Source organism: Sciurus vulgaris, assembly GCF_902686455.1.
Source record: "Sciurus vulgaris genome assembly, chromosome: 4".
Taxonomy (NCBI): domain Eukaryota; kingdom Metazoa; phylum Chordata; class Mammalia; order Rodentia; family Sciuridae; genus Sciurus; species Sciurus vulgaris.
This window is the reverse complement of record NC_136464.1, coordinates 154,427,470-154,447,000: the sequence shown is the minus strand read 5'-3', so window position 1 is coordinate 154,447,000 and position 19,531 is coordinate 154,427,470. Positions and strand designations below refer to the sequence as shown.

Sequence of the window (19,531 nt, the reverse complement as noted above, 5' to 3'; positions counted from 1 at the left end):
ATTAAAATAAAAAAAAAAGAAAGCTTTCAGATTGGTGAATGCATTCAGTTGTACCTGGAGGGTGGTATGGCCCAACTCTTTGGGGACAGAAGGTTCATTTTCTTTGCTCTAAAATGGAGGTCAGCACATTTTTTTTTATAAAGGGTTAGAGAGTAAATATTTTAGGCTTGTGGGTCCTATAGTCTCTTGCAACTATTTAACTCTGGTAGGGTACGAGAGTGCAGTCATAGACAATATGTAAATAAATGGATTTAATTAATATGCTCCAATAGAACTTTGAAAACAGGTAGCTGGCTAGATTTGGTCCATGGGGAGTATCTGTGGACTATTCAAACTTTGGCTCCATGATTTGCCATTTCATTTCTTAAACATGAACAAAGCAGAGACTGACTAGAGGCTACTTACCAATTCAATTTTATTTTTATTTTATCAACTAGTACATTATCTTTGGTGGTATGAAAAAGCTTTACCAATCCTGTGTTCCTAAAAGACAAGCCCAATGAATACATTTAAGGCCAAGCAGTTCAGCAAATTTATTCACAAAGTGCTTTCTTTAGCCATTTTCAAATAAAGTGCAATAAACTAGCCTCTAGAGATTCAGAAATGATTACAATAGACTATAGCTATGAAAATCAATACCAATCTTTTAAAATCAGTCAGCAAAAATAAAATGCCATTAGGTATTTACTTATCTATCTATTTGTAGTTTAAATTAAGATCAGTGGGTATTCTTATACCAAAGTGAAAACTATTGTGTCTATACACCCTGGGTTTAGCCTAAACATTTTCATATTATTTACCTTATCACAAATAGGACCTTCCCTTTTAATAACTTATTGGCTTTTTAATATAAATTTTAATGGCTAAAACCAAAAATAAAAATATATTTAGCATCAGTAAATTCAATGGCTTATATTCTTTTTTTTTTTTTTTTTTTTTTAACGAAGTGTTAGCCTTTCAGAAAAACAGAATATAGGGCAAAGTTATTTCTTGGAGTACTTTTTGTCTAATTAAGCTCATAAAAATCACTTCAAATTTTAATGTAATACCACTCATACTAAAAAATTTCCTAGGCTCTTAATAGATCAATACCATTCTTAATCCAAAAGACTTTCAGGAGTATTTATATCCATTTTATAAATTAAAAAATCTCATTTCAGAACCAACAATAAGCTACCAAATAATTTTTACAGAACCTAATTTTTCATAATCAACTTCATTTTTGTTTTGAAAACACTTGTAAAATATTTGATAATTCTTTTAGTTCAGGATTATAGTTTTTGTTTAGCTTACACACTGAAAATTCTGATCAGTGTCTAAAAAGATCCACAATTAATGCAAAAAGAGGAGGCAGTATGTTAAGTCATTCCTTCTCACTATGAAGAGAACTAAGGTTACTAAATGCCAAATTTTATGTAAATATATAATTCCTACTTTCTGAAAGATAACAGATATAAAAATAGTTTTATAATAAGTTTAATGAGGGTTATAGCACATGTATTATAAGCTTTATTTTAACTGCAAAAATATTTTGGCTGCATTTCAGGGAAAAATAAATTTACTGAGAATATAACTGCATATTTCTAAAGGCCAGGTGCAAAAATACTGACAATGTTCCTTGTAAGTGGAATACATGTCATAAAATGTATGACGGTCACTTTGTAGGAATGAATGCAGTTTTAAAAATACTGATTTATCTGCAGGGAATTCCACATTTGCCTATTTAACAAAATTTCCTCCATCTGGTAAGGCTTTGGTATAGGTGATTTCCAGCACGTCCATCATTTATCTTTCTTCTTTGCTTCTTTCTTCTCTACTTCTTCCGTCTGTTCATCCTTCTCTTTTCTCATATTTGCATTTGCTGCTCCTTCTTGACTTTCTCTCTGAGATGCATCAACTATTTGATAGTCCTCAAGGAGTCTTTGTCCTGTTTGTTTTGCAGTTTTCTTCACCACTGCTTTGATACCAATGTTGTCAATATTATAGGCAGTTACACCAACATTGATGGCAGAATCCATTGCATGGTGTGTAGCTTCTCCTGCATTATGCCCATATCTTACAAAATAAAATAAAAATTGAGAATATACAGTGAAATTTTAAATATAAAATAAGATCTTCCGAATTAGTATTTAATAAATTATGCGATCACTGTGTTATCACTATAAAGTAAAATCAAACCTTCAGGTTCAATTTAACAACTTAAAATGAAATCACACTGTGACAAAGCAATTGTTTCTCTTGCAGTAAAAAACATGCTTGAGGGGCTGGAGCTGTGGCTCAGCGGTAGTACACTCACCTAGCATGTATGAGGCAGTGGGCTGGATTCTCAGCAGCACCACATAAAAATAAATTAAGAACAAAACCAGAAAAAAAAAAATGTTTGATTTGATCCTCAGCACCACATAATAATAAAAACTTTTAAAAAGTTTGAAAATAAAAAAACTATTGAATAATATGTAAATTATAATAAAGGTTGCTAATTAGTCTTTTTTTTCATATTCTCCTTCTGGAAATATAAGGAAAAAATTTCACTGAAGCAACTGCAGCACAGAGAATCTAGAGTCATTATAAATGGTTTCACATTCTAGCTTAAACTCAGGAGGCTTCGCCAAAGTATAGTTGTCTTTAAGCACAGATTCTATGACATTTTCCTTGGAACCCCACTCTCCTGCAGACTCACTGGTCTTCTTGCTTTTCCTTGAATCTACCAAGCACAGAAAGGTCTTAGGATCTCCGTGCTGGCTGGAAACTACTTTGTTTTCCTGTAGCTACTGCCTCTCCTTCAACTATTATTCTCAGTTCAAATGGCTTTATCTCACATGCCCCACCTCACTGCCAATCAATTCCTCCTTGTATTACTTTTAGTTTTTCCATAAACTTAAACATTTTCTAAATGTTACAGAACTTATTTAACAAAAATTATTTATTGCTTATTTGTCTCACTAAAACATAAAGCTCACTGGAGAGGGGAATCTTTTAATGTATCCTAAGCACCTAAAACAGTGCCTGACTATCAGTAAATATTTAAGGACTGAAATTATTAATTCCCACTCTCTACACCTCAGTTTCTTGAGCATCAAATGTGTAGTAAAGTACTTGAGAAATTATAAAACACATACAAAAGTAGTCATTACTAGCAATAATCTACATGTCTTTTATATCTGAGAAAATATAATCTGAAATCCTACGCAAGGATATTAAAACCTATCTCCCTATTATTTGTTTTATTCTCTACCCCTTGGTGCAGCAGCTTTTCTTGCTTACATGTTTCCCTAAGTAGAGGATTGCTTAAACAATAATCAACCACCAAAATGCAAAATTTTATACTTTTCCCAGGACACATGAAAGTTGTATAGGTGTTTTGGGACCTACATCTGGACGTTATTATATCAACACAGGATCTTGCTTCTGAATTAACAAGGCCTATTTACTATTAGCCTGGCCTTAAACCAGTGGCTGGTATTTCATTGGCTTGTGTTTGGCTTTCCTCAAACCCAGTGCTTTGTGAAGTCATCATCTTAATGGCACTCGATGATTCCATTCTGTCCTCTGCCTAATGTTAATAATTACATTATACTAATCATACAGACAGAACCCAGAGTCAGTCAAACTTTAAGTCTGTGCTAACTCTTGACCAAGGGATTTCTCACCAGGCACGTGAGAGAAAAGTGCTCCTATTACTGCTTTCTGTGGATGACTTGTTTTTTTCTCTTTTTGTTGTAATAGGCTTTGAACCCAGGGGTGCTTTATCACTAAGCTATATTCCCAGTCCCTTTTTTGGGGGAGATAATGGGGATTGAACTCAGGGGCATTAGACCATTGAGCCACATTCCGAGCCCTATTTTGTATTTTATTTAGAGAGAGGGTCTCACTGAGTTGCTCAGCACCTTGCTGTTACTGAGGCTGGCTTTGAACTTGTGATCCTCCTGCCTCAGCCTCCTGAGCCGCTGGGATTACAGGCATGGGCCACCTCGCCCAGCTTGCAGCCCTTTTTATCTATTTATTTATTTATTGATACCAGGGATTGAATCCAGGGCACTTAACCACTGAGCCACATCTCTAGCCCTTTTTTATATCTCATTTAGAGACAAAGTCTTGCTAAGTTGCTTAGGACCCTCACTAAGTTGCTGAAGCTAGCTTTGAACTCATGATCTGCCTGTCTCAGCCTCCTGAGCCACTGGTATTAATAGGGGTGTGCCCCTTCACCCAGCTTTATTTTTTTATTTTGAGATAAGGTCTCACTAAGTTGCCAAGGCTTGCCTCACACTTGTGATCCTCCTGCCTCAGTCTCCCAAGTGGCTGAGATTACAGACATGAACAACCACACCTGGTCAGTCTGTTTTGTAACTCCTCAGCGTTCTGCAGGATTTGCTAATGGTGCAGAACACAGAGGAGGCGTTCTCATAGCCAACCAAGCCCGAGTCACAAAATACTACTGTCAGGTGGCAAAGGCTACAACTAAACAAGAAAAAGGGATAGTAGGAGTAGTGGCTGTTTCAGTACTAAAAAAGTAACCATAACTCTTAGTGACACCAGTTTCCCTTAGAGCTTACCTCTCTGGGACTGTGTGAGCTATAATGAAGTGACACCATAACAGGAATTTGGCCACAGTCATGTTTTCAAGTTCAGGAAATCCTCCAGATTAATCAACTTCTACTTCTAGATACTTGGAATGTTCCCCATTCTACTAAAAGTTTGATACCTCTCACTGCATTCGTGTTATTTCTATGTGTAACACAATTCTAAAAACTACACTGTCCTTAATAATAGATTATCAATTTGTTTTGGTACGCCTGTTGATTTTGTTTCTTCTATGTTATCACGACAATTTTTGTTAAGCTAGGAATAACAGTTACAAAACCAGGGATCAGAAAACTAGATTCTAATATCAGCTGTGCAAAAAAACTAGCCAAATATGACCTTGGTTCAGTCCCAAACTCTTTGTGTCCCAACTTCTTTATCTCATAAAATGATGTATATGTGAAAGCACTTTGAAAATTCTAAAGTAGTATTAAATATGTTTTAAGGGGCTTTTCATCAGTTTTGTTTATTTTTAAATATATGCTCACCTCTATCTCATCTGCTTCCCAAAGACTCAGAACCAGTTTTCTTATAAGCATCTATTCTCTTCCTAGGTAATTAACTGCTCAGTCCATTGTTTCATTCATATTCAAACTACACTGCTAATAAGTTATAGGAAACATACATCTGGCAAGAATATAAAGCTTATTTTTTATCTTTTTAATAAATAAGAAGTTAGATTTCATATACTAACATTGCTAAATGAAGAATAATACAAAATAAACCATGAAATATGTTCTAAATAAATCATATTTAGGATATGAATTAGACTTTTTAGAAATTTTCCTAATGTGTTCAGTCATATTAACAAAGATAGCATCTTGCCAGTGATTCTGAATTTTACTAATTATAGTGACATTTCAATCACAACTATCAAATACCTTTTCCATGTGAATCAATTCATAATGCTACCTTCAAATTATTCTCATATTACCCTGAAATATTTGAAGTAGATTTTTATTAACCTAGTCATCAAAGGTAGATAACTTATGGTTAGTTTATGAAGGGTCTTATAGATGAAGCTAAGGAGTTAAAATTTTTTTTTTAAATCGAAGGAAAAATGATAAAATATTGACCAATGGAATGACATGATCAAATTTATGTTTTAGAAAGACCCCTCTAACTCTGCTTAGAATGAGGGTCTATTCTAAGGTAGTAACATTTGAGAGCAAGGGATAAATATAAAAATCAACAGGAATGTCTGTAGTGGTATGTAATCTGGATGTTTGAGCCTAAAGATTAAGACGTAAGTTAACAGAAAACACAGGTTTGAGAGTTGTTGGTGTGCTGGTCATAATTGTATCCACAGGTGTGGATAAGATTACCCATGATGAATAAAAGAGGACAGAACAAAGAAAAACCTTACAGAGGACAAATATGTAAAAGATAGATGTGGAAGAAAACAATCCTGAGAAACAGTCTGATAAGACCAAATGGAAAAGTGTGCTAAATGAGAATACTGTTACATTTGTAGACTGCTAACTCATCATTCTTAACAAGCATTAAATACTGATACAAAGTCAATCAGGAGAGGTAAGCAAGCATGTGATTAGACATTATCCATGAAAATTCCATGAAGAAAGCTATATGTAAAAAGCCAGTATCTTTCTAATACACTGGAAACACAAACTGGAAGGCTGGCTAACATCACACACACTAAAAGCAAAAGCCAAAATGAAGAACCAACTTGATGAGTCAAAATCAACAAAGTGAAATTAAGCAGTATGAATGAAAAGTTTAAATTTTAGGTACAAATAGCAACTGTCCAAAGACAAAAGTTCAATTATAAAGGTTTACTTTCAAAAAGTGCCTCGTTTGTTATGAATTAATAAAGTAACAGTCTCCAAAAACATACTCTGATTTGTATGCCATATTTATCAAGTGCAAAATATGAACAAGATAAGGGAAGCAAATCCCACTGTGTTTGACGTGATCACAATAGATCTGGAATATTAAATTCAATTCTGTATGCCATATTTTGGGAAGAAATACTGATAAACTTTCAATCTATCCCTTACATACAGAATTGTTAAGGGAACTGAGATTACATAGAAAATAAACAAAAAAAAAGGTAAAGGGTACAATGGCAGTGTTTAAATATTTGTACAGATATCACATGGAAAAAGAGATTCTGTATTTGTAACTGCTGAGTATATGTCATAAAGAACTAGTTTCAAGTAATATGACAACTGCCATTGGAGTTACCCCTTCACTCCATGCAAATTTTAAGAGACATTTTAATTTCATTGTAAACAAACCAAAAAATACTATGTCCTACAACAGTAAATTTCTTGCAGGAAAATATTTATTATTAAGATTATTTTTCAAAAACAAACACTTCAAGATAAAAATATTGCTAGGGTAAAATAGAAAGTCTAATTATATCATTATATTATTTTCCTTCATCAATTTAAGGTGGAACTAAAGGAGCTCAATAGTGAAATCTAGTTATATATTATATAATAGGTACTATACTGTAATTTAGCACAGCAGATTTAAAGTTGCTTATTATCATTGTACCTATAGTAGACAAAACTACTAATGTAGCTGACAAAAATAAACTGAGTCTTAATAGTGCTTATACATTTACCTAAAAAACGATAAGAATGTAGCTAACCCTCTGTATAGGCTTATATCACCAGAAATCAGATAATGCAGTTTATGTATTATTATTCTCCCAGGAATAATGCATATAACAGTAGATTTAAAACGAATTATTTGAGAGAGTAACATTTTATCACTACAATAAGAATACAAATTTACTTTGGTTTACTATCCTTAGTTGAATTAGAGTATAACAACACAAATGCTCCTCTGCTTTTTGACACTATAATAAATGTAAATAAATAAGGTTGTAAAAAGGTATAAATTTATGTAAATAACTGACAATTAAATTAAATGACAAAACTAGATCTTCCATGTGTTCAGTTCTATCACTAAGTTATTACTGGCTCAATACTTTTAAGTTCTTCTCTTAAAAGACACCTTCTACTACAAGGCTAGCTTATTTCTGTCAGTGAGAAAACAGGATTATTTGGACAAAATTCTTTATTCCCCTCCCCACTGCCTTTCCCTCCTTTTACTATTCTAAGCATTTGAAATTAAATTACTACAATAACTGAATCATCCCTATAGTTAAATACAAAACTACTTAAATTCTCACCTTTTTTTATCCATGTATGTTTGAAAGAAAAGATAAAAATAATTCCAGTATACACCATCACAGAAATAAATTAACTTAGAACCACTGTTAAAATATTCTGTTTATCGTATTTCTAAGACAACAAATACAAAATCTACACCAAAACCCAGTACTTCTTAGTTATATGAATCTTGCTTTCTAATGTAACTATCTAATTATGCCAACAAATGATAATCTAAACATAATTGACTCTGGGCCTAAAAGGCACTTCTGACTTGAATCCTGCTCTTGTTTATAAGAGAAACTTTCTAATTTGAATGACTGATCAAAATTAAACTCAAGGGCATAAAAAAATAGTGAATATTTGAGGTCAGTGTCACAAGTAAGAAGAGGTGAACTGGAAGGTCAGTGTTTACATTTCCATCAGAAGAATTTCTGATGTACTCTATTTTCAACTCTTTTGGTAAAACTGGCACAATATGTTGTGCTACATTGCTTTGATTCAAAGCTATCCATGCCCAAATCAAGCAGATCAAACCAATTTAGGATGGAAATTAAGTTTAGTATTTCCTAAATCAAAAGGAGTCTAAAATCATTAGGTAGTGCTACAAAAACTCTAGGTACTAAACTTGCACAGATTATCCACCAATGAAAGGCTATGATGCCCCAGCACTATTCTCTGCACTGCAGAGCACAGGTTCTGATGATAAACATTGACTTCTACCCCAGCCCTACAATTCACGAGGGCTATAATCTTTAATAAGGTATTTAACTCTGTGCTTTGATTTCCTCATCTGTAAAATGAAGATACATGTAATGTAGACTATTAAATAATACATATGAAAAATACTGAACACAGTGCCTAAAATGTAAATACGAATGCCAAGAAATACTACCAAGAATAGTGAACACTATTAATGTTTTTTCCTTTTGTAACTATGTCATAAAATTCAAAGCTAAGAAAATCAAGTCATGTCCTTCATACTAGATTTAGTGTTCAGATCTTGATTCCTCTAGTGCTTACTATGAAGGCAGTAAAATTAGAAAGAAAAAGAGCTAAATGCAGATCTTGTTTTAAATCTCATCTTTAATATCGCCTGTCATAAACTTAATACAGTTGCTGCCACAACATCCATTTTTAGGTCTGACCTAAGTTGTTGAAACCTGTAGTATCCTACCTCTTTTGGCCTAGTTAAAACTTCCCCTGTGTTGTGGTAGAATCCTCTTGTTCCTCATCTTGCTGACTCAAAAATCCAACACATTTGCTGACCATGATAAAACTGAACAGCCCACACCGAGTCATGTGAATAAATTCTTTTCTCACACATTTTCTTTAAACTAGCCAATCCATAATTCCCACTAGAAAGCTAAAGGAACAATGTCCATGGTTCTTAAAGCAACAGTGTCACAGATCCTCTTTCCCTCCCCTTCCTCTCTTTTACACAAATCTTTGCCTCCTGATACACTGGTTGAGTAACCCTGCTGTCTCCAGACTTCCTGACAGCTCTTGTGGGTACCCCTCTTCTCTAGTGGATCTGTAACATAATGCTTTTACTATTTTCTTTGTTATGTTATACTGCCTCTTCTGTGTCTCACCTGACCAATGCAACTAAACTTAAGTGTCCTTCCAGTTAATGATCTCTTAGTGACTATCTTAGTAGGAATAAAGTGGATACAAGTCTGTCAAGAGACACAAGGGTGCCTGCCAGCATAAACAAGGTTCCTGTGAGAAGAATACCACGTGGTCAGAAGTTAGACACTTAGGCACTGGGTCATCTGCCAGGATAAAGAAGTAATTCTAAAAGCTGCATTGTAAACACCCATGGCTACCTCCCCTGAAGCCCTACCAGGGCAGAACTAGGATTTACACACACACTCCAGGGATCTCAAAGCCAAACTGGAAGGAAATTACAACACTACTTACCAGATAAGCATGTGCAAATCATTTCTATATTTGCCCATTTCTTAATATATGAAAATAGATATACCATCTGTCCTTTCCAATATAAATGTGTAGTGGTAACTAGAGTCAAGATGTGTCATAAATTTGTCTTGGTACAAACAGCAGGCTAACATTAATAAAGGGTATTATAGTTCAATCAATTCTTTCCTGACAAACATCACCATCAAAAACAAGTAGTTAATAATACAAAAAAATGCAAGTTTGTTTTTTAAAGAAATTAAGCCTATTCTTTGCCCTAAGGGTAAACATTGTAACAATTAGTAACATAAAGCAAAGTCACAGAAATTTTACTATATTAAAAATATTATTCTTCTCCCTATTTGGGAAACAGTGGGGGGGGGGGGAAGTGTTTTATCAGATAGTTAACAAAAAGAATTTTATGTGTTCAATCCCCAGCACCGTAAAAAAAAAAAAAAAAAAAAAAAAAAATTTATGATCATCTGAATCATCATGGATTTTAACAAATTATACAAAAGATTTAGTCATTAAAATGATAAAATTCAACTTACTTGTATCTGACAGTTTGTACAGTTTCTGCTGAAACATTGTTAACAATGCATCTAGCTGCACATTCCAATCCCTGCCAGACAGTTGAAAATCCTGCAAATGTATTCAAAAGTAAGTAAATCTAGCTCAGAGCAAACAGAGCTTCCTAGCTAAAATTGCTGAGGGCTGGGAATGTAGCTCAGAGTTAGGGCATCTGTCTAGCATGCAAAAGGCCAAGGTTTGATCCCTACCAAACTAACATAGCATAACATTCTGGGTCTTTTTATTACCTTGAACGCTACTTGCTGCAACAACCATAGCTCCATCCAGGGTAGACTTCCCATCTTTGTCCCTTTTAAGAGATTCTGGAACAAGTTTGCTTCCGTGCTTCTTGACGTGTGGAGCTAGTTCTTTCCCAACACAATTTGCTACAGTGCAAACTCCATCAACTAATATGACCATTAAAAAAAGGGTGGGTTAGAAAATCTGTTCTTCCCTTGATTTTTACCACTCTTATTTAGCAAAATTCTTGAAACATTTAAAATTGCTTATTGGATAATGTTACCATTTCTACTTGAGGATGAGAAGCTAGGTTGGCTGTTTTTAAAACAAAGGTTATCATTTCACTTAAAGCTGTGTTTACTATCTACTGGTAACCTTGCCATACAGGGCTACACATGTTCTTTTTGGCACTTGTGCTTAAAAGAAAACCATCCACCTTTTCTATGACTGTTGCCAATATGAAACTGGGTACACCTTTAGTTTTTCAGCAAAGTGTATTTATACTTTTTCTCTCTAGCAGCAAATACCTCAAGTAATAGTAAGGTATTTAAGTTTACAAAAGTAAATAACCCACAATGTGATTCAAAGAATACTATTTAGTATCAAAGAAGACAATCTCACTCATTTAATGGCAATCCATTAGGAATTTGACCATCTTACAGCATCAGATTTTAGTGTTGATTCTCAAAGGACAAAGGAAGAAGTATAAAGCTTGGGAAGACTAGCATCAGAGTCACTAAATCAGCTTCTCTCAAACAATATAGCCCTTTTTCTTGACCCTCAATTACTGTGCAGTGAGCTTTGGTCCACCAAAGAATGTGTCATATTCCTTACATGGAAGCTCAAAAAATAGTAAATACATTTGAATCTCCTTTCCAAGATACATATACTCTCCTTCTCAACACATCAAAACTACCCTTTATCAGTTTCTCAAATGTTAATATGCAAAAAATAATCACCTAGGGATCTTATAAAATGAAGATTCTTATAAGTAGGGTGTGTCTGGTTCCTGAAAGTCTGCATTTCTAGACCCCCCAGATAGGCTGATGTTGTTGGCATACAGGTCTCACTATAAACAGCATGGTGAAATTGCTTCATTCTAATTCTGTTTGAGATTAAAACATCTAAATTAATATATAGATTAACTGTGGATTAAGGGATTATTTTTAACTTAACTGAAAAGAAGCAAAGTTATCTAGAGTTACTTTACCCAGGAATTGACTGACTTTTGCTGCTCCTCCTGTAGCCTGCTTTGCTATATAAAGCCCCTTGGTGACAGCTGGACTAACTTCCACTGGTTTTTCTTCTGGCTGAATTCGTTCTCGGAGTTTAGAAGCACCTTTCTGGATTGCTTTACCAGTAAATTCAGCACCTTTGACTAAACCCCAACTCACCCAGGAAGCACCTATTTAAAAAAAAATTAATTGTATAGCATTAAGGTCATTATATATCTTGAAACATTTTAATAAGTAATATTGACAAGAAAAAAATAAAAGGAGTTCAATATTCAGATCCCACAAATATGATGCCATGAACTTTCAAGCCAAATCTGAACCTATAATTTTCTGCCTTGAATAAACACCTTCTTTCTAACTAAACTTATCTTTCAGTACTTAGGTTAGACATTTCTCCATGAAGAATTCCATATTACTGTATGCTGGTACTACAACTTGTAGTTATCTCCATGTTACCTACTACAGTTTACTATTTTTAGATACTAATTCTGAGTTTTGGATCCATTAAGATAGTATTTGGCTGGAGGATCCACATATTCTTGTTCTTTTTGCCTTGGTCCAGGCACTACTTTCCCCCCATGAAATCCTGAGGGAGAAAGACAAACAATACAAACACAAAGGATCTCTTTCAAACACCACATAAATTCCTGCTTGCTTTAAACTAAAGGCATCAGGAAAGAGGGTCCTATTCCTACCTGTATCCTAAACCCATTCTCAGCACCTTTTCAGATTGTTGAACCTGATTGACAAAAACTTAACATGAAATACTGCACGAGGAGAGGAAATCTGAAAGATGAAAAGCCTAGATGATTTGCCATTCTCATCACCATGGTCCCTAACTCTACTTTGATCAACAAGCAGCTACCAGAGGGAAAATAGGATTCCAGGATCATCTCTGGCAATCATCACTGGCAACTTCCAAGAAAAGGTACAGTGGGAGAAGCAAGAAGTTAGTGTTTCACTCCTCTATAGAGAGCTTAAAATTTAAACAATCTCCTTTTTGGCTCTGAAACAGTGAACTTTTAAAGCTATCCATTTAAAATACTTAAATATATTCTGTGAAGACCTATGACCTAGTTTTACATGACTACTCCAGCCCGTAAGTAAGCATCCAGTGATCATGTGGACAAAAAGTTAGAAAGAGTGGCAAGAAATAACTGATGAAAAATTTTTGTTTCTCCTATTTCAGTCCCTACCCCATTCTCCATCACTAATCCTACCCCACAATCATATCCAACAACTAATTCTGAGGGAGGACCAGTTCATAAACCTAGGTGAACAGGCTCCCATAACAATAAAAGGCTTGAACATGTCCTTCAAAAAAAGTTTTTAGAGTTATTAACTTATAAGTTGAAAAATTTGAAGAAATAAAAAACTGGTTGAACCTGAATAGACTGAGAATTGATAATGAAACAAAGGAGATTATAACACCAAAATTAAACTCTGTGAAAAAGAAGAGAGATGAAGTCCACTGATGATTGAGAAAAATAAATGGAAATAAGATACAAGATCATAGGACTAATAAAGCAAAATACTAGATGAAAATAAACAATATATTATCAGGCAAAAGCATAACATAGGTAAATATGTTAAAACTGTAGACACTGCAAAAGAAGGTAAAGAAACAATATTTTACTGGTAGCTATCTAGAACTCTTAAATGGCACATGTAGTACCAAATACAGAGGTTGATTTGTTTAATTTGTATGCACTAAATAATGCCAACATATGGCAGACAATGAATGGATGCTGAACAAATGAAAAGTTGGCAGGTAACTCAGAAAAATTTCACTTAAACCCAACCACTGCAGTTCATAATTACCCAACCCCTTAAACATATTATTAAAAATAGAAACCCCAAACCACAGCTTTCTCTCCTGGTAAAAGGCCACCTGAAATCCAAGATGATACAGATCTGAATTTTCTAAGTGTTTAATAATTTTTTACAAGAAATATGTGTTTTAGAACATTGATCTTAATTGTTTTTTGTTTGTTTTTTGCAGTGCTGGGGATTGAACCCAGGGCCTTGTGCTTGTGAGGCAAGCACTCTACCAACTGAGCTATATCTCCGGCCCTTAATTCAGTTTTTGATATTCTATATTTGGCTAACAGAGGGGAGGTACTGGCAGAAATAAAGTTATAAATTCTTAATCTATGACATGTATCTTTTATTATCCTGTTTTATTTGGTCCACTAAAAATCTACAAGTGACTTATTTTAGCATTTAATCACCGTGTAACCCATCAAAGTATAAGTTGTTTAAATATAGGATAACTCTTTGATGATGTTTTCTTTATTCTATATCCCCTATATTAGAGAAAGATCTCTGAGGACCTAATAGCCAGAAGACTATATTGGGCCAACGGAGTCCTATAAATAATCTACTAAAGAATAGAAAAGTTTCTTTGTGACTATCCTTTGACAGAATTAACCAAAAAGGAAAAATTTTTGTGAGACCTCAGAGGCACATGAGGTTAGTAAAAAACACCTATCTTGGAGAAACTTTGAGTAGATTATAGCTGGCTCTAAATATATTAGAATGTATAAGCAAAAATTGACCACACTCCCACACTCCATGTCAACTGTTTAAAGAATCCTAGAGTCCATCTGTACTTATGGAATCAGGGAGATTAGAGAATTAAGAGAGTACATTAAAATGCCCTTGATGTTATTTTGTGACCTTACAACTTTTAAAGCTTCTACTTCTCTCATTTCTATCAGGTCTTTAAAAAGCACAACGCAAATATGGCATTCCAAGAACATTTTATTTTTTAGAACCATTTAATGTAAATGGCTTCAGTGGTATACTCAGATCAGTGTACTATCCCAACCCCCAAAATTAGTTTATTGGACCCTACTCCACTATATAGTAGCTGCCTTCTTACACCAATATTCAACACAGGTAAATTTTAAATATAGCTATTTAACTTTTTTCATTTTTTCATATTCATAAAACCTAAGACTAGCATTTGCTGATTTTCATTCATCCTTTGACAGTGAACAGGAACCAACCATAAGCTAGGGTGAAAAAGCTCAATTTAGATAGCTGGTTACTCATTTTTATATAGAGCTTGCATGAGTCAGGTAGAAATAGTCTCATGACAGATCAGAAAATTTTCCCTCAAGTAAATCTTAAATATTTTCTATTCTTCTCTTTTTTACTTATGCCTTTAGTATTTGGTGGACTAGTTATTATTCATTCTACCTATTAAAAAGCTCATAGAGATACACTCTGATTAGGCAGTGAAATGATTTTACTGTCACCAACTATGACAGATACTACTAAGCCCTCTAGCCCTAATGAAAAGGAAGTTAATGGAATGAAGAAACCAAGGTCTCAAATAGCAAAGGCTGCTTAAGTATTACTAGAAGGCAGTTTTTGCTTACTTAAAATAAGGCATTGCTGAAAGTTTAAGAAACAATAACAACAACAAAAACTCTAAAGAGACTTTTCCCCAAGACTAACTAGCTTCAAGGATGTTCTATTGTTCCAGCAGAAGCACTGTGTGGGATCTGTGTAGAACTTAGGAGGGATAGGACTTTGTGACAGGTAGTATTTTCTAAAGACTGCCAAAACCCAGCATCTCCTATTCCATTGTTTTTCTTTTTATTATGATATTGACATTCTTCCAACTGAGATGTGGGCTATATTATATACTACATCTTGATGAACCTGGGCAGGTATATAACTTGCTTATAACTAAGCAATACTGGAAATTTCACAGAATATGTCAGAAAAAGTAATACAGCTTCTGTCTACTGGACAATTTACAGTTGAAAGCCTGAGCTACCATGGAAGCCACACTAGCCGAAGGTGACCATATTGTGAGGAAGTCAAGCCACAAGAGTCCATGTGAAGGCATTCCATCTGGTGTCCTATACTTTGATTTCTCCCAACAGAGATGAGAAAAGTGTGAGTAAAGGAACCTTTAAATGATTCCAGTCCCCAACTGTAGAATGACTAGGCAGCATTTGAGTCTTTCTGGTGAAGGTCCTGAGATATTATGTATTTGCTAAGAGTTGCTATGTGTGCTGATGAGAAGAAAGCATATTCAGCCACTGATGGATGCACTATGCTATATAAGTCTGTTAAGTCTAATTATTAATTGTATTTTTTAGTTCTATGTAGTTTTTGTTTAGAGGATCTATCCTTTATTTAGTTTTTGTTTATAGGACCTATCCAGTGGTGAGAGAGGTGTATTAAAGTCAAGTAATACTGTGTTGTGGTCTATTTGATTCTTGAAATTGAGAAAGGTTTGGTTGATGTACATAGATGCTCCATTGTTTGGGGTATAAATATTTATGATCATTATATCCTGTTGATGTATGATTTCCTTAAGCAATATAAAAAGTCCTTCTTTGTCTCTTATTTTGGCTTGAAGTTCACTATATCTGATATGAGGATGATAGAAACCCCTGCTTGTTTATGAGATCCATGTGAATGTTTTTTCCCATTCGTTTACCCTCAGTCTGTGGATGTCTTTGCCTAAGTGGTAAGTTTTCTGAAGGCAGCATAGTGATATATTGATGGGTCTGGTTTTTAAATTCAATCCACCAGTTTGTCTTTTGATTTATGAATTTAAGCTATTTATATTCAATGTTATTATTGAAAAATGATTTTTATTCATTTTGATTTATTTCTGGTTTTTATTTTGAATTAGTGTCTCCTTTGATGAACTATTCTTCTATTATAATCCCTCCCTTTGCTGGGTTTCACTTTTATTTTTTATTTTGTTCATGAAATATTTTATTCAGTATGTTTAGCGCAGGTTTCTAGTCGTGAATTCTTTTAACCTTTATCATGGAAGGTTTTTATTTTTTTAATACTAAAGCTTAATTTTGCTGGGTATAGTATTCTTGGCTGGCATCCATTTCCATCAGTTCGGTATGTATTATTTTAAGACCTCAAGCTTTGAGAGCATGGGTTGGGAAATCAGCCACGATTTGGATTGGCTTCCTTCTAAATGTGACCAGTAATTTTTCTCCAGCAGCCTTTAAAATTATATCTTTATTCTATATGTTGGGCAATTTCATAAAAATGTGTCTTGGAGTAAGTCTGTTTTAATTTTGTGTATTTGGAGACTGATAAGCATCTGTATTTGATTTTTCCATTTCATTCTTTAGATCTGGGAAATTTTCTGATATTATTTCATTGAAAGGATTGTGTATTCCTTTGGTTTGTATCTCCAAGCCCTCATCTATCCCATTAAATCTTAAAAATTGTCTTTTCATGTTACCTTATATTTCTTTTAAGATCTGTTTGTGGTCCCTTAACATCTCTTCTTCATGCTCAACTTTATTTTCAAGATTATATATTTTGACTTTATTACGTGAAACTGTCTTCAAAGTGGTCTAGTTTGTTGGTGATGCTTTCCATTGAATTTTTAATTTGGTTTATTGATTCCTCCATTTCAAAGATTTCTGCTTGATTTTTTTTTCAAAATTTCTATTAATTTTTTACTTCCTGTATTTTCTGATTTTACTCCTTATGTTGTCCTTTACATCACAGATGATTTTAACTACGTACATTCTAAACTCCTTTTCTGACATTTCTTCTACTATGGTGTTGGTGGATTCGTTACTAAAGTATCTTGGTTTATGTAGAGCAATTTGTTCCCTTGCTTTTTCATGGTTTTTTTGTTTTGTTTTGTTTTTTTGGTCTATCCATCTAACAGTATGGATCTGAGGCAGCAGAGTTTCTACCCTGGGAACTGATAGTGTCCTTGAAGGTTTCCAGTACCTCATAGGGGGAGACAAATAACAACAACAACCAATGCAAATAATACACAGTCTTAAACCAAATAGTCCTTGCTGTGACATCTACAAAGTTAACTGTGACAATAAACAGAAATGATATATGATCAGTTATTGCCTACAGTAAAAACAGTAAATTTGCAAAAGGGTTTATTTATGATTTTGTATGGTTGACAGGGAGAGAACAGAAGTGATATAGAATGTTATAATTATAGAAGAGAACACAGAAGTAAAAATATTAAAGAGTGAAAGAGAACAATAGGGATTGGTTGTTAGCAGAAGTAAAAAGAAAGAGAATCATGGGATACACAAGTGTGAGAAAAAAATATATAAAGTAAAAATTTAAAATAAAAAAGACCAAATAACAATGAAACATACTAATGAAACATCCCAGTCTTCAAAATACTGATCCATGAAAAATAACTGGCTTTAAATATTCTAGAAATGAGAAAAAAAAATATATATATGAATATGTATAATTATCCATGAGCCATTCAGGTCACAATTAAAGAAAAGAAAAGAAAAAAAAGATCTTGATGAAAAGTTAAAGAATTATTTCTGTTGGACTTCAAAAGTCTTAGCTTCCCTTCTCAGCAGTGTTAGGTAGGGTCATCTGGAGTGTGATGCTTGCTCCACCCTCAGGGTGGGGATGCTGGAATAAGAAAAGAGGAACTCCTAGAGGTGGGGTTTAGGCTTGGGTAGGCTCCAGACTCTGCTAAATGCCATTGGATCCAGAGATTTTAAATCAGTTCCCCTCCAGGGCCCAGCAGTTTCTGGTCCATACTAGAAAACTGCCCCGCTGGGATCTCCCCTGGGTTCCATTTGTGTGGTGAAAGTGTCAATGCTTAGTCTACTCTGTCACTGGTGGACCATAAATTTCCTGGTCTCCAGTTCAGTCTCCAAATTCAATCTCTCCTGCCTCTACCCTTTTGAATTCTCTACCAGCTGGTCCTGGGAAGCAGCCAGACTGAAGGGAAGGGTAAAAGTGGGGTGGGTTTCCACAACAAGTATTCTAGTGTAAACCCTGTCCATGTTTGATTTTCTCCTAGTCACTTAGGCATACTCTTATGTGGCAGCGTGGGTTTGCCAGGCCTATATTTCAGGCCAAACTGGGGCTTGCCAGCAAATGGTTCCCCCAGCTGCTGGCCCCTGTGCTGCGGCTATAAAATGATTCCTTCCTCTGTCCTCCACATGAATCCAGGAATGACAGGGTTTCTTTCCCTCACAAGGATATTGTGCACAACACCTTTCAGTTTAGTCAATGTCTTTGATCTCTAAACACTCTGTACCCTGACACACTTCAGGGCCTCCTAAAAATGGGGATTCCTTTAATTCCCTTATCCCTCCACTTTTCTCTGGAGGGATTGCTCTGGCTGGTGCCTGTGGCTGTGGCAGCAGTGGTGGTGTTGGGGATTTCTTACTAACCTCCTGAGTCCCAAATTTGCTTTAAACGTCCAGTATTAAATCCCAGTAAAGTATCTCCCCATTTCTCACCCACCCTCCTGAGAAGCTACCTATCTGCTTTTGGTTTCATGCCATGGAGCTGTCAGGAAAGTGATTTCCTCTATTCTGCCATCTTGAAAAACCCCCCTTCTGAAATGATACGATGTTTGCATTACTGTGTGCCGTTTTACTTCTTGCTATAACCTGAATGTAGACAGTGTCTCTCAAAGTCCATATGTTAAAGACTTGGTTCCAGGAATAGTGCTATTAGGAGGTGCTATGGACTTTTAGAAGGTGGGACCTTATGGGAGAAAGGTCTTTTAGGTCATTGGGTGTACCCTCAAAGGGGATGATGGAACCCCAATCTCTTCCTTTTTTGGCTTCCTGGCTCATGAACCTGGTTCATGATGAAACCCCAATCTTTTCATCTTTTTCTGCTTCCATGCTCCACTATGTATATCCTATTCTCCCCACAAATGCACCTTGTGCTTTTACCACCCAATCTTGAACTGGAACCAACAGAACTCTAAGATAAATAAACCTTTTTCTTTATAAAGATAATTGCCTCAGGTATTTCCTTATGGTAACAGAAGGCTAACACTAATATACTTCTAAAGACTGGTATCTTTTCATTTACTTCAGAGGG

The 19,531-nt window shown here is 34.7% G+C and overlaps 1 protein-coding gene and 1 long non-coding RNA gene across 7 annotated transcripts in view; one reads left to right on the top strand and one right to left on the bottom strand.

Moving 5' to 3' along the window:
* Positions 1 to 19,531, top strand: part of LOC306659702 — a 112,115-nt gene that overhangs the window by 5,517 nt on the left and 87,067 nt on the right. Inside the window, exon 1 of one of the 3 annotated variants that reach the window (XR_013763391.1) lies at positions 11,873 to 15,601. The exons of the other annotated variants lie outside the window; for them this stretch is intronic. This is a non-coding gene — a long non-coding RNA (uncharacterized lncRNA). Of the gene's footprint in view, positions 1 to 11,872; positions 15,602 to 19,531 lie in introns of those variants that run through there. 3 annotated transcript variants of the gene reach the window in all.
* Positions 237 to 19,531, bottom strand: part of SPART (spartin) — a 65,491-nt gene continuing 46,196 nt past the window's right edge. For all 4 annotated transcript variants that reach the window (XM_079137386.1, XM_079137385.1, XM_079137384.1 and 1 more), the window contains exons 6-9: positions 11,665 to 11,859; positions 10,463 to 10,621; positions 10,196 to 10,286; positions 237 to 2,055 (exon numbers count right to left, since the gene is read on the bottom strand). In XM_079137386.1, the coding sequence (XP_078993512.1) occupies positions 1,782 to 2,055; positions 10,196 to 10,286; positions 10,463 to 10,621; positions 11,665 to 11,859 (719 nt within the window). In that variant the 3' untranslated portion in view covers positions 237 to 1,781. The remainder of the gene's footprint in view (positions 2,056 to 10,195; positions 10,287 to 10,462; positions 10,622 to 11,664; positions 11,860 to 19,531) is intronic.